The 13,899-nt window shown below is 36.1% G+C and overlaps 1 protein-coding gene across 2 annotated transcripts; it reads right to left on the bottom strand.

Moving 5' to 3' along the window:
* Positions 1-6,413: 6,413 nt before the first annotated feature.
* On the bottom strand, positions 6,414-11,118 carry echdc1 (enoyl CoA hydratase domain containing 1). Of its 2 annotated transcripts, XM_051132508.1 has the most exons (6): positions 11,101-11,118; positions 10,665-10,918; positions 9,809-9,951; positions 9,449-9,501; positions 8,297-8,377; positions 6,414-8,021 (listed from the first exon to the last, which is right to left on the bottom strand). In XM_051132508.1, the coding sequence occupies exons 2-6, from the start codon at positions 10,891-10,893 to the stop codon at positions 7,613-7,615; spliced, it is 915 nt and encodes a 304-aa protein (XP_050988465.1). In that variant the 5' UTR covers positions 10,894-10,918; positions 11,101-11,118; the 3' UTR covers positions 6,414-7,612. The 2 variants fall into 2 exon arrangements, with proteins under 2 accessions (XP_050988465.1, XP_050988466.1); XM_051132509.1 differs by lacking the exon at positions 11,101-11,118 and having other exon boundaries at positions 8,297-8,381; positions 9,486-9,501; positions 10,665-11,094.
* Positions 11,119-13,899: the final 2,781 nt, after the last annotated feature.

Below are 13,899 nucleotides of genomic sequence, written 5' to 3'. Positions count from 1 at the left end.
GCCTGGCACAATCACAATGTTTCTGACATTTAAAAGAAAATGAACACTTCACATTACTCAGATGTGTAAGGCAGCTGACCCATGTGTTAAAGTTAGGACAATCAAGAGTAAATTATTAACCACAGCACTGGCCAGGCCTGTCAGCAGTATCTAAAACATTTTCATATCACCTGTATTATAATGTATAACTATGTAAAATGAGTGTCATATCTACAACTTTATCCCTGTCATATACAAACTGTAAAGACAAGACACACAGTTAACATAGACCTCGAATGTTTTATTGGACAGTGCAAAACACACTGGATATAACCACTAACACTAACTCTACATATTGTGAAAGCTCCAAACTAGTGTTTCACGCAATTCACATACAAACAAACACACAATAAGTTATGATGCTTGTGTGAGCATGCATATGTGTCATACAAAGACCTGTCTTTGTTTGAAAACAGTGAAGGACAGAAAAAGCTGAGGAAATTAGATGTAAATGAACTCTAGCTACCTATTACACTGAAACCATTCATGCCTGCAATGAATATTCATTTCAATGAACTCATAACAGGTTATTTTTAACATAAACAAGCCTTAATACAGTATGTTGCTAACAACAAACAATTGCTGAAAGTGGTCATGCAGAGGAACACAACCATTCATTTTGGTTTACATGAATAACTGTATAGTCAGAAATGTGTGTGAATCAAAACTCTGCTGAAGGCCCATTTCACACAACAGCTATGAAAATGTCACTAGGGCTTAATCAGTCCTCTCATGAATTACAGTGCACACGCTTCTTTCCACACGCTTTACATTTCAAGAACTGACTTACAGTACTGGACCTCAGTCAACATGAAAACGATAGCTGGTGTAAAGATAGTTCCTACTAATTATAGTAAAGGTAAGCCTGCGTAGCAGTACAGGGTGCACGGATGTATATCTGACACCAAGCAGGAACCGTCTACTTACTAGTTACCCACTGGGTGGATGTTAACGGAGTCATCAAGTGTCTTATAATGTCGGTTATGACAGTTCCATCATCTGTACTCAGCAGATAGAGTGATGCATGATGTACTGTAGACCTGATAGAGACTGACAGATGTACTGAAGCATCTCTTAGTCAACAGGAGATGAATTCAGACTCACACTTTACGCATTCGAGAAGCAAGACGTACCCGTTTCTACCACGCACATGAAGAACTGCATATAGCATAAAATAATTTTGAAAGGTTGATGTATTTGGACACTTTCCTCCACTTTTTAAATTATTTCTATTGGACACTCTCAGAAAAAAAAGGTTCGAAAGTTGTCGCCGGGGTTGTGCCTTTTCAAAATGTACAGAAAGTTACATTATTTACCACTAAAGGTGGATGTAGTACCTAAATGGTACATATTTGTACCATTGGAAAAGGAACCACTCCAGTGACAGCTTCTGCAAAAATAAATCAGTAAGGTTGACAGTACACTTAAAAAAAAAAAAAAAAAAAAAAAAAAAAACTGTTCACTTTCGAAATTCTATCATATATATATACATATACATATACAGGTCCTTTTCAAAAAATTAGCATATTGTGATAAAGTTCATTATTTTCTGTAATGTACTGATAAACATTAGACTTTCATATATTTTAGATTCATTACACACAACTGAAGTAGTTTCAAGCCTTTTATTGTTTTAATATTGATGATTTTGGCATACAGCTCATGAAAACCCAAAATTCCTATCTCAAAAAATTAGCATATTTCATTCGACCAATAAAAGAAAAGTGTTTTTAATACAAAAAAAAGTCAACCTTCAAATAATTATGTTCAGTTATGCACTCAATACTTGGTCGGGAATTCTTTTGCAGAAATCACTGCTTCAATGCGGCGTGGCATGGAGGCAATCAGCCTGTGGCACTGCTGAGGTGTTATGGAGGCCCAGGATGCTTCGATAGCGGCCTTAAGCTCATCCAGAGTGTTGGGTCTTGCGTCACTCAACTTTCTCTTCACAATATCCCACAGATTCTCTATGGGGTTCAGGTCAGGAGAGTTGGCAGGCCAATTGAGCACAGTAATACCATGGTCAGTAAACCATTTACCAGTGGTTTTGGCACTGTGAGCAGGTGCCAGGTCGTGCTGAAAAATGAAATCTTCATCTCCATAAAGCTTTTCAGCAGATGGAAGCATGAAGTGCTCCAAAATCTCCTGATAGCTAGCTGCATTCACCGCAGCTGACATGGCACCCCAGACCATCACTGACTGTGGGTACTTGACACTGGACTTCAGGCATTTTGGCATTTCCCTCTCCCCAGTCTTCCTCCAGACTCTGGCACCTTGATTTCCGAATGACATGCAAAATTTGCTTTCATCCGAAAAAAGTACTTTGGACCACTGAGCAACAGTCCAGTGCTGCTTCTCTGTAGCCCAGGTCAGGCGCTTCTGCCGCTGTTTCTGGTTCAAAAGTGGCTTGACCTGGGGAATGCGGCACCTGTAGCCCATTTCCTGCACACGCCTGTACACGGTGGCTCTGGATGTTTCTACTCCAGACTCAGTCCACTGCTTCCGCAGGTCCCCCAAGGTCTGGAATCGGTCCTTCTCCACAGTCTTCCTCAGGGTCCGGTCACCTCTTCTCGTTGTGCAGCGTTTTCTGCCACACTTTTTCCTTCCCACAGACTTCCCACTGAGGTGTCTTGATACAGCACTCTGGGAACAGCCTATTCGTTCAGAAATTTCTTTCTGTGTCTTACCCTCTTGCTTGAGGGTGTCAATGATGGCCTTCTGGACAGCAGTCAGGTCGGCAGTCTTACCCATGATTGCGGTTTTGAGTAATGAACCAGGCTGTGAGTTTTTAAAAGCCTCAGGAATCTTTTGCAGGTGTTTAGAGTTAATTAGTTGATTCAGATGATTAGGTTAATAGCTCGTTTAGAGAACCTTTTCATGATATGCTAATTTTTTGAGATAGGAATTTTGGGTTTTCATGAGCTGTATGCCAAAATCATCAATATTACAACAATAAAAGGCTTGAAACTACTTCAGTTGTGTGTAATGAATCTAAAATATATGAAAGTCTAATGTTTATCAGTACATTACAGAAAATAATGAACTTTATCACAATATGCTAATTTTTTGAAAAGGACCTGTATATATATATATATATATATATATATATATATATATATATATATATATATATATATATATTACATGTTTTAAGCTAAATAAACAATCAAATGTAATATTTATTGTGTGAAAATGATTCATATCAATTTTGAACAAACTATGTCCCATGGATGTGGCAGCATTTTCACCATAGCCAAAAATGTTGCTCTTTATAACATTCTATCTTGTTAGTATAACCTACTTGTTTAACAAGGAGAAAACAGTGCCAGTAAGAGTTTGAGATGAAATATGAAATATATATGTGTGAACAAAACCGAAAAATCAGAGTAAATATTACTTGATTTTCAATTTTTTGCAACTGCAAATCTAATTAAGTCATGCAAAAGTGATTTTCAGTATTGTTTGATTAATGTTGTGCTTATGTAGCATACATAAAATGGAAACAATGAAATGAGCCTTAGCAACAATGTAAAAATGATTCAAATATTAGTTCCACTCCAGAATGAATGGTGGAAATTACATTAAAATGTTCATGGTGGTACAAATTACTTGTGCACTGATGGACATTGTTAGTGGAAAAATAGGGTATAAAAAAAGGTTTTACTGGTGTTTCTAAAGATCCACAGGGCCAAAACTGCCCATAGCTAAAGAAACACCCACTTATAATGCAGATGTGCTGATGCATGAAAGCAACATTGATGTACCACATCTGAAATACAACACAATTTGAGAACAAGAATTACGCCTCTGACTGATATGAGCCAAAGAAAATCATCCGCGCTAGTTGTACACAGACAATTAAGAAATTCTTTAAACACCCTCGTTTCCTCATATTTACTTGACTACATTTAAGCCCGTTAAAATTCAAGTCACTGAGCCCATAATAACTTTTCGAATAGCTCTGAATATAAGGACATACAGTAGCGTTAAAGACAAATCCATCACCTGAATCAACCACTGCAAAATAAAGCAGACAGACCCACAGAACATCTGTCTAGAAACATATCTTGCATGCACCCCTCTGTCACCGTCCATCCTCAGAATATTGATATGAAATAAATATTAAACAGCACATAAACTGAATCTTAATAAAAGTAGGTAATTTACTATTTTGTCTGGTAATTTACCGTATGTGCTGCTGGCAGCTCTCGCGGTCCGGTCAGAGCAGCATTGACGCGCCGGCGCGGCGGGACACGCTCTCACTTCACAGGGAATTACTGAAATCCACGCACGGAAATAATGAAGGCTCGCGGTGCGGTGAGTCTGCCGCAGGCAGAAGAGCTGAAATGCAGAAACTGCAGTGCTGTGCGGCGTCCACATACACACACCATCCCACGGCAGCACACACAGCACCCCCTATAACGTCAGCGATCAATGATTAACGCGTGTAAAACAGCGACCCGTTGCGCCAAAAGCGTTGCCATAAAGATGATTGAACGATACCGGTCCGTTTCCGCTGCAGCGGACTCGGACCTTCTGATGATGATCATACGTTCCACTAAAGGACTGTAGAGTCCAGATCTGACGGGGGTTTAACACGACAAATGGTTAAATTAAAGAGACACGAGGAGAGGTGGACATGCAGGTGTGTTAACTATGATGGGTAAGTTCGAGTTAATAAAATAATGTAATTTAAACATTAAGTTATCAGTAAATGAGATGTCCTCTGAGTCATTTATCTCTGATGCCATATGCTCTGTTGTACAACATGCATGTGTTCATGTTCACCTGCTTAGACAAGACTAGGTTACCATACTGTAACAATTATTATAAATTGTAAAAAATACTGTACTCAGAGATAGATAGATAGATAGATAGATAGATAGATAGATGTCAGTTAGGATGACATCATCAAACTTGAACACATTTGATACATTTGAACATTCAAACTAAAAACAAATAACATAATTCAAATAAATTTTACTTACCAGTGTTACATTCAAAACAGAACATGTTCCATCAGCTTGGCAGTATATCAGGATGCTACATGCTGAATACCTTGGTTTAATTTCTGTGTCATTGTTTTATTATGCAGAAAATGTTTGCCTACAGGGGCTGGTTGCATGAACTTCTTAAAAGTCTTAAAAAGTTAGTCATAGTTTAAAATCTGGTCATGTTTAAAGTTGGTTACAAAAAGGTTGATTGGTCCAGTCTGAGTCAGAAAAGTAAAACTATAATTTTTGATTATCTCTTGGCTAGTTGGTCAAACTAATTTATTAAGACATTCTTAACGTAGTGGCTATGTTTATGCAACCGTCCCCCAGGATGCAAGACATTATTGCTTTTAATATAGAAGAAATAATCACTCATGAAACAAAAATCACACAGTAAAGAAGTCCTGAAAACCATATCTGAGTATAAGTACAAATACCTTACATACCTTACAAATTATCATTAAAAGCCACCAATTCCAATACAACTCGAGTAAAAGTCTTAGGCCTGGTTTCACAGACAGGTCTTAGACTAAAGCAGGATTAGGCCATAGTCCAATTAGGACATTTAAGTCATTTTTATAAACATGCTAAGGCAAAAACATTACTGGTGTGCATCTTGAAACAAAACAAAGGCACTGATCAGTCATTAAAAGTTACTTTCAGTTGAAACAGCTCAGAATTACATTTTAGCCTGGGATTAGGTTTACGCCTAAATCTGTGAAACCAGGGGTTAGAGTATTTGATTTTAACAGTACTTAAAGGGATAGTTCACTCAAAAATGAAAACTGTTATTCCAACAATGTGTAACATCTTTAAATTCAACTGATGATATGTTTACGAAATCCGAGAGCTTTCTGACCTTGCATAGACAGCAACGCAACTACGTTCAAATGCCAGAAAGGTAGTAAGGACATCAACAATGACTTTATTCAACAATTTCATGGTTCTGTTGTGAACACGTGGCAAAGACTGACATGGAAGAGAAGACATTTTAAAATAAACGTGTTATTTTTGTATGACTATTTTAATGTCCGTACTACCTTTCTGGGCCTTAAACGTGTCAGTTGCGTTGCTGACCATGCTGTCTAAGTATTTTACTCATAATGAATGTAGGCTCAAAGAGAAACACCTAAGAGAAAGGCCAGTGAAAAACACGAAACAGTTGATTTGTGAGGAGAGCAAATTGATCTATTTTCTAAATTCAAAATAAAAATGAACACCTCAAAAGTGCAATAAATCAAGGTTGACACAACACCCTCCTAAACATCTACAAACTTAGCTAAGCACAAGCACTCAAAACATGACAAAAATAAACCAATCCTTCAAAAAGGTCTCAGCCATTTCCTCATTTCATTAGTTAAAATCTGCAAATTAAAGCAATTATCAAAGTTTAATATAATGTTTAATTTTCCAATATGAGATTACACACTTTTACATGACTTGTTACATTTATACAATCTGAAATCTGAATAAATAAGCTTTCCAGTGACATATTGTTTGTTAGGATAGGACAATATTTAGCCAAGATACAACTATTTGAAAATCTGGAATCTGAGGGTGCAAAAAAAAAAAAAAATCAAATTAAAAAAGAAAAAGTTGTCAAAATTAAGTTTTTAGCAATCCATATTACTAATCAAAAATTAAGTTTTGATACAATTTACAACATATCTTAATGGAATATGATTTTTACTTAATATTCTAATGATTTTTGACATAAAAGAAAAATCGATAATTTTGACCCATACAATGTATTTTTGGCTATTGCTAAAAATATACCCGTGCTACTGATTTTGTGGTCTAAGGTCACATATTTGACACACCTGCAGTTCGCAACTAGCTGCTAATGTGCTCACATTCGCTAAAAATAGTGTCAATGCTACATTCATGATGTGCATCCCAGGACACTTTTAGACACTATTGAAGACGCTGCTGTACACTTAAAGGTTTTCCGCTCAATCCATCCCCTTTCAAAAAAGTTCTAAGTTTACTTTTGTTAGGAATTTTTTAATTGTTTTGTAAAGAAATGTAGGCACAATACCTTATTAACACAGTGACTGTGCCAGGTTTCTGATCCCCCAATAGGATGAGGTCAATCACCTGATGCATGGTTCTTCACTGAAAATCACTGTGAAAAATATGAAGGATTACAATTACACAGCCAAACACGCTTGATAGGACTTCTGGAAAGGTATCAGTGCAAGTGAGTTCATAATGAGACATGGTGACATGGCGATGCTCACCTTCAAATGCAATACATGGATACAGGAAAATTCTAAACGTGAACACCCTGTTTAATTTACCTTGGATTCAAGGATTTTAATTAGCTGATACTGCTTTATTTTCTCCTCGGGTTTATCATTTATGTAGAAAATTGCACACTATGGCAAAGGACGCCATAAATAAAGGACTGCATTAATGTGCAGAAACTGTTTGAAACATGATGATATCAACTTACTAACATGTGCATGCGCAAGTTGACATGAACTCTACAAAACAATCCAGGAACTGTTCAGTTACATCTATTGATCTGAAAATACAAAGTTCTTCAAGTAACTGTAAAACAGTTTTAATGTTTAAAGTCACTTATGTTTCGGTTTTAAAGCTAGAGCCTCGAGATTGGCCGGACCGCCCCATACTGTCCCAAACACACTTCTCTCAGTTTGAAGGGCTTCGTCCAATGAAAGCTCTCTTCCTGAGATCACAACCTTTTTGACTGCCTGGATCACTGGGGCCGGGCCCTTAATGAACTGACTCAGCCACTGCTCGGCGTGAGCCAGTGCATTTCCCTCACCAGAAGAGCAATGGAGCACTTCATCAACCAGTCCTATCTGTTTTCCAAAGTCTGGATCGACCTTTTTAGCCCCACTCAGTAGTTTTAAGGCATTCTGGCTGCCAACAATACGAACTAGTCTTGCAGCTCCTCCCCATCCAGGTACCAAACCCATGTGCTTATGAACAAACTGGATAACACCATCAGACGTCATCAACCTGGAAATGGAAATAAAATAGTGACATTCTGTTCCAACAGAATATTAAAGTATGATTTAAAGAGGTCACATTATCAGGAATTGAATTTTCACTGATCTTTTGAGATAAAATGGGATGGTGAAAATATTGTTCCACAGTTCAAAAAGAGCATTCACTGAAGCCAAACCTGTTTTAAAGCCAGACTAATATTTACTAATGTCATATGTGGACTGCAAAGAATAAATAAATAACGTGAATGCTTTAAATAAAGTCAAAGTCAAAACGCGTCTTTGTACCTGAAGTCACAGGCAGTGGTGAGTTCTGCTCCTCCACCCAGAGCTCTTCCCTCCACCAGTGCCACTGAGATGAGCGGCAGCCTACCTGAAAGAACAGGAGTTTAGGACACTGGAGAAATCAAACAGATCTGGAAATAGATGATCATGTTTTCTTTGTGCACTATTAGAGGGAAGAGCAATTTTAGTGCAGCATTAAAATAAAGCATCTCTACTGGCATCAGTGGTTTACATTAAAAAAAAAAAAAAAAAAAAAAAAAAACTTTACCTTCCACGAAAACTTTACGTTGCACACTGGTACATTACAATGGAAAAAAAGGGGTTACACTTTATTTTAAGGGCCAGTTCTCACTATAACCTATTAACTACTTGCCTCAATAAACTCTTAAATTGCTGCTTAATAATAGTTAGTAAGATCGTTGTTAAGTTTAGGTATGGGGTTTAAAGATAAAAGAATCTAAAATATGTGACCCTGGACCACAAATCCAGTCTTAACAGTCAATTTTTTATAATTATTTATAAACAATTATTTACATTATCTGAAAGCTGAATAAATAAGCTTTCCATTGATTTCTAGTTTGTTAGGATAGGACAATATTTGGCCGAGATTCAACTAGTTAGTTCTTAGCAATGCATATTACTAATCAAAAATGAAGTTTTGATATATTTACGGTATGGAATTCATAAAATATCTTCATGGAACATGATCTTTACTTAATATCCTAATGATTTTTGGCATAAAAGAAAAAGCGATAATTTTGACCCATACAATGCAATTTTGGCTACTGCTACAAGTATACCTGTGCTACTTATGACTGGTTTTGTGGTCCAGGGTCACATATAGTCTTGTAGAATAAGACAGGCTTTTTAAGTACTAATGAACAGCCAATATGCTATTCATATGCATGCTAGATAATAGTGAGTGTTGGGTCTTATGGCATCGTTGTGAAAACCTGTTTTTTTGCCACCTTTATTTTTAAGTGTGTGTCATACTGAAAAAACAGTGGTAATTATTGAGCGCACTTATTCAATCCCATAATCCCATTTCAAAATAAGGGACAGGGGAGCTAAATTTCTTCAAACTGTGTTGAAAAAATATTTGTATAATATTGCCACTGCTTTCTTGATTGCTTAATCTTCTTTGGATAGACCAACCTGAGGAGTCTTGTGAGAGTGTTCTGCATGAACTCACACATCTTCATGCCATCCTGAAAAACACAATAAACATTATATCAACTGAAAACATGCATGTGTTGTCATTCAATTTGATGTTCTTGGAAGCTACAAAAGTACTGAAGTTCTTGTAAGCTTCACTGAGGTCCACTTATAACGTTAATAAAATTAGACAAGATTTTTATTTGTAGCAAATGCAGGCCTAATTTGGAGTTTTTAGGTTTGAAAATTACAACACAATGTCAGAGTACAGTTCACTTTATTCTCAACAAGACAGTTTAATGGTAATGTAATGACAGTATGATCTTTAATTGATAATGGGACTATAACAGGCGTTCTCACATGTGGGTTTGCTATGGCTCTGACTGCATTGAGATCAGATCCGGAGCAGAAGGCTCCAGCAGCTCCGTGCACAATCACAGCTTTCCCTTCTGTCCAAGTCTCGAGTTCACACACCCGTTGCTCCAGTTCAAGCATCATGCTGCCTGAAACAAAAAAACAAGTTAACACATTAATTTCTCAAATTAACTTCAGGCACATTTATGTCCAAGGGGGTGATTTTATTTATTTATTTGCTAATTTAATCTTTTCCTGCACTGTTAATTTTTTTAAAACATGCTTTCAAAATTTACCATGCTATTTACGATTGCACTTACTTTTTCAGATGTCTTTTATGTCGTTTTATTATTATTATTTTATTGTTTAACTCGTCCCAGGTCCAGACTATCATTCTTAATATATGAAAGTTCAGACGTTAGTTACTGTTAATTACTGTTTTGAAAACAAGGATAATCTCACAAGAAGAAAACACAAGTGTCTCAGATCATTTATAGTGTGTAAAAATGTGGCGTCATTTTCACCACATCCGTTTTGCCCCAAAAATCAATGTTTTGTTTTGCAGAGACAACAGTGTCAATGAAAAATCTGAGATCATCCATGAAAAAAAAGAAGAAAAAAGGTAAATATTATTAGTGCACAAAGTATTTTAATTGTGCAACATTTCTAATTAAACTGTAATTTTGTCAAATTATGCAAACGTTTTCAAATATTTGTATACATTGCTATTATTTAATAAATATTTGACCAATATTACTTGTATGAAGCGTCCAATGACAGTACAGTTTGCCAGTTCCAAAAGTTTCATTTTCACACCAAAATTTTAAACAATAAACTGTCCAAATAATGGCCCATAAAGCACCTGAGAAGGCGTTCATGCGCGCTGGATTGTTGACGGTGAGCACCGCAATGCCAGACTGCTGCTGCTTCTGGAGCTCCACAGATCCTCCTGTGAAAACCTGCAGCTTTTCCCTGATGCTTTCAGCAGATACGGTCGTTTTGCTGCAGACGGTTCGGTTTTGCTGAAGGATTCTCCTCACGGCACTGCGGCTCTGGATCAGCCGGCACCCAGCAGCTCCGCACACACTCATGATGATGATGATGATGATGTTGTGTCTGTACAGAGAGAGACGCGCACACAGGACAGTGTTTAAACACAAACTCACCTCTGCCGTAATCAAGCGGTAGGCAACTGTAACATAATACTTAAAATTATTAAAATAAATTAAAATACATAGTACTTCTATATTGTTCTGTTTTTAATGTATGTTTTTTATTGTTTTAACCGAGTACTTGACCTGTTTCGATCCGTCGGAGTAACGTTAAAAACGGTCCTGAAAGAAACAAAGTATAGATATATAGATCCCGCCTTACTTGCACATCACATTTCCTAAATAACTACTGCTATTTGCACTCTACGTGTTGAAGAAAATTACAAATATATGAAAGCAGACAAATTACCCACCAAAGATACCAATGGGTTTATTAAAATTAGTTTTTAAAGCAATACTTTAAATGTCCACAAGGTAGCGTTGTTCCCCAATGCACACTGCATAGGCAAATAACGTGCACATTTAATTAAAACGGTACAATGCATTACACGTCTATGAAATGTTTAAATGTTTATTTGCAAAAACAGATAACTTTGTTTTTTATTTATTTATTGTGTTCGCTGTATTTTTATTTATTTCGTTTTTTTGTTTTTTGTTTTCTAAATAACCCAACTGCAGTTTGATGGAGATTAATTGGAATGCACAGTGAAAATCATGATTTTTTAAAATTGTTTAAAATGGAGTTATCTGTCTTTCTTACATAACCTGACAGATCATAACTTTAACTTTTAGATGTTCGAAAGAAATAGCTTAACGACATCAGACCGATCAGATTTATGGCACCAGGTCAAGCTGCTGTGATTGGATACTGACCTTGTGAAGGGCTGAGACTAAACCTTACCTGACCTTCTACTTAATGACCCAGTTTAACTTTCTACAAATGCAATAGATAGACTTAAAGATGTAAGACCTTTTATCGGGAAACTATACTTCCTTATAGTAGTGTATGATGGAATCAATTTTATCTTTCATTCTGTACAGTTTTACATCAGATCCAGGTTGGCATTACGTTTTAATTATTTATTAGATAATATTTATAGGTTATAGACCCTTAAGGTTTTAGGTTACACCGTCACTGCGGGACAGACTACAAGTCTGCGCGCGTATTTTTATCTGGCGCCAAACAGACGCTCGCGAATAAGGTTCTTCGTCTGAGGAGGCAACCATAGCAACAGTAAGCTGTCGTTATTAATCACGTCATTTTAGTTTGACACATTTTTTTTAAAGTTGACGTTTTATTTTAAAGGTTTGCGTGTTTGAAGATCTTGACATTGAATGTTTAGCATCTCCTCAGGTTGTCGCTAGTCCATAAGTTACACTTAAAATTCATTCGCTTACTTATGTATGAAGATATGTGTTTTAAGAAACCTCTAACATAAACCATTTACCCTGCCAAGGTAGCCTATTATGTACATATGATATAACCTGAAACAATGGTACAAATATTGTTTAGTCAAAGAACTAAACCCAAAGGAGTGCAGGAACAACCACGTGGAGCCTTTAGATGACAGTCACGTGTCGTCAAGTTTCAGATTGCTCAGTGACAGGTCGACAGATGCTTCATCTTTCTGTCGCAGATGCCTATGTTGGGCCTCTGGCTTCCTGTTGGGAAAGATGTTTGAGTGAAGCGGAATAAATGCGGACAAGGATGTGCTGATTCGCGCCTGGGGAAGGTGATCTTTGTCCTGGCATGTCGGCTAAGGTTTTCTGACAGGATGCTGCAGCTGTGAAAACATTTTTCTGACTTAATTCTGTATTTCAGATCCAGGAATGTGAGGTACAAAACAAATTCAGTATGTAAAATGAACTGTGCTTAGAACTGTATTCAAAGTGGCACTTTCAGAGGCATATTGGGCCCACATGGCTATTGGGAAAAGATTTAGGAGGAAACCAGGTTTAGACATCATTTAATGGTGTATTGCTAATGCATGTGCCTTTAATCAAACAAATATGCTTTTATTTACAAAATCATAGATGTTCTAGAGTTTCGTCTTGCTGTTTCATGACATCACACAGAACTTTACTGCTACGCTTACTGCTGTGGAAGCCCATTTTCAACACTGAAAGAAAAATAAAAGAGGTAACTGAGACTTTTTATCTCACAATTTTGACTTTTTTTCTCAAAATTATGTGATATAAACTCAGTTGCGAGAAATAAAAACTTGCAATTCTTGCACGTTTTTATTTCTTGCAATTGAGTTTATTAGTTATTGTTAAGTTAAATTTTGAGGGGAAAAAAGGCACAATTGCAAGATAAAAAAATTTAAAAAGGAAAAAAAAATAAAATAAAATTCCCTCAAAATTGGATTTTAAACTCACAATTAGGAGTTTATATCTGAGATAACTGCATGAAAAAAAGTCAGAAATGTGAGATATAAACTCACAATTACGAGAAAAAAGACAGATTTGCAAGATATAAACTCGCAATTGGGAGAAAAAAGTTAAAATTGGAACCAAAAAAAAAGCCAGAATTGCGTGAAAAAAAAGTCAGAATTGCAAGATATAAAAATTAAAAAACTGCAACATTTTATCTCACAAAGCAGTCTTTTTTTCCCCTCAAAATTGTATTGTATAACTCACTTTTATGTTTTTCTATATCAATTCTAAGAAAAAAAAGTCAGAATTGCATGGAAAAAGTCATAAATACGAGATATAAACTTGCAATTGTGAGAAAAAAGTCAGAATTGCATGGAAAAAGTCATAAATACGAGATATAAACTTGCAATTGTGAGAAAAAAGTCAGAATTGCATGGAAAAAGTCATAAATACGAGATATAAACTTGCAATTGCGAGGAAAAAAGTTAGAATTACAAGATACAAACTTGAATTTTCAAGAAAAAAGGCAGAATTTTGAGTTTTGTATCGTAATTCTGAAGTTACAACTAAAAATTGCGAGCTTGTATCATGCAATTCTATCTTAATAACTTGCAATTGCAAGAATTCACAATTCTAAAAAAAAAAAAAAAAGTGTGAGATAAAAAGTAG

The sequence above is a fragment of the Labeo rohita genome, chromosome 16 (genome assembly GCF_022985175.1).
Source record: "Labeo rohita strain BAU-BD-2019 chromosome 16, IGBB_LRoh.1.0, whole genome shotgun sequence".
NCBI classification, from domain to species: domain Eukaryota; kingdom Metazoa; phylum Chordata; class Actinopteri; order Cypriniformes; family Cyprinidae; genus Labeo; species Labeo rohita.
This window is presented reverse-complemented; position numbering and strand designations above follow the sequence as displayed.

Excerpts from the sequence above, each read along its gene's own strand:
- echdc1 (XM_051132508.1), bottom strand. The coding sequence starts at position 10,893 with ATGAGTGTGTGCGGAGCTGCTGGGTGCCGGCTGATCCAGAGCCGCAGT. Across the intron at positions 8,378-9,448 it reads ACTCTCACAAGACTCCTCAG|GCTGCCGCTCATCTCAGTGG; the intron begins GTTGGTCTATCC and ends TCTTTCAGGTAG. Across the intron at positions 8,022-8,296 it reads ACCACTGCCTGTGACTTCAG|GTTGATGACGTCTGATGGTG; the intron begins GTACAAAGACGC and ends TTCCATTTCCAG.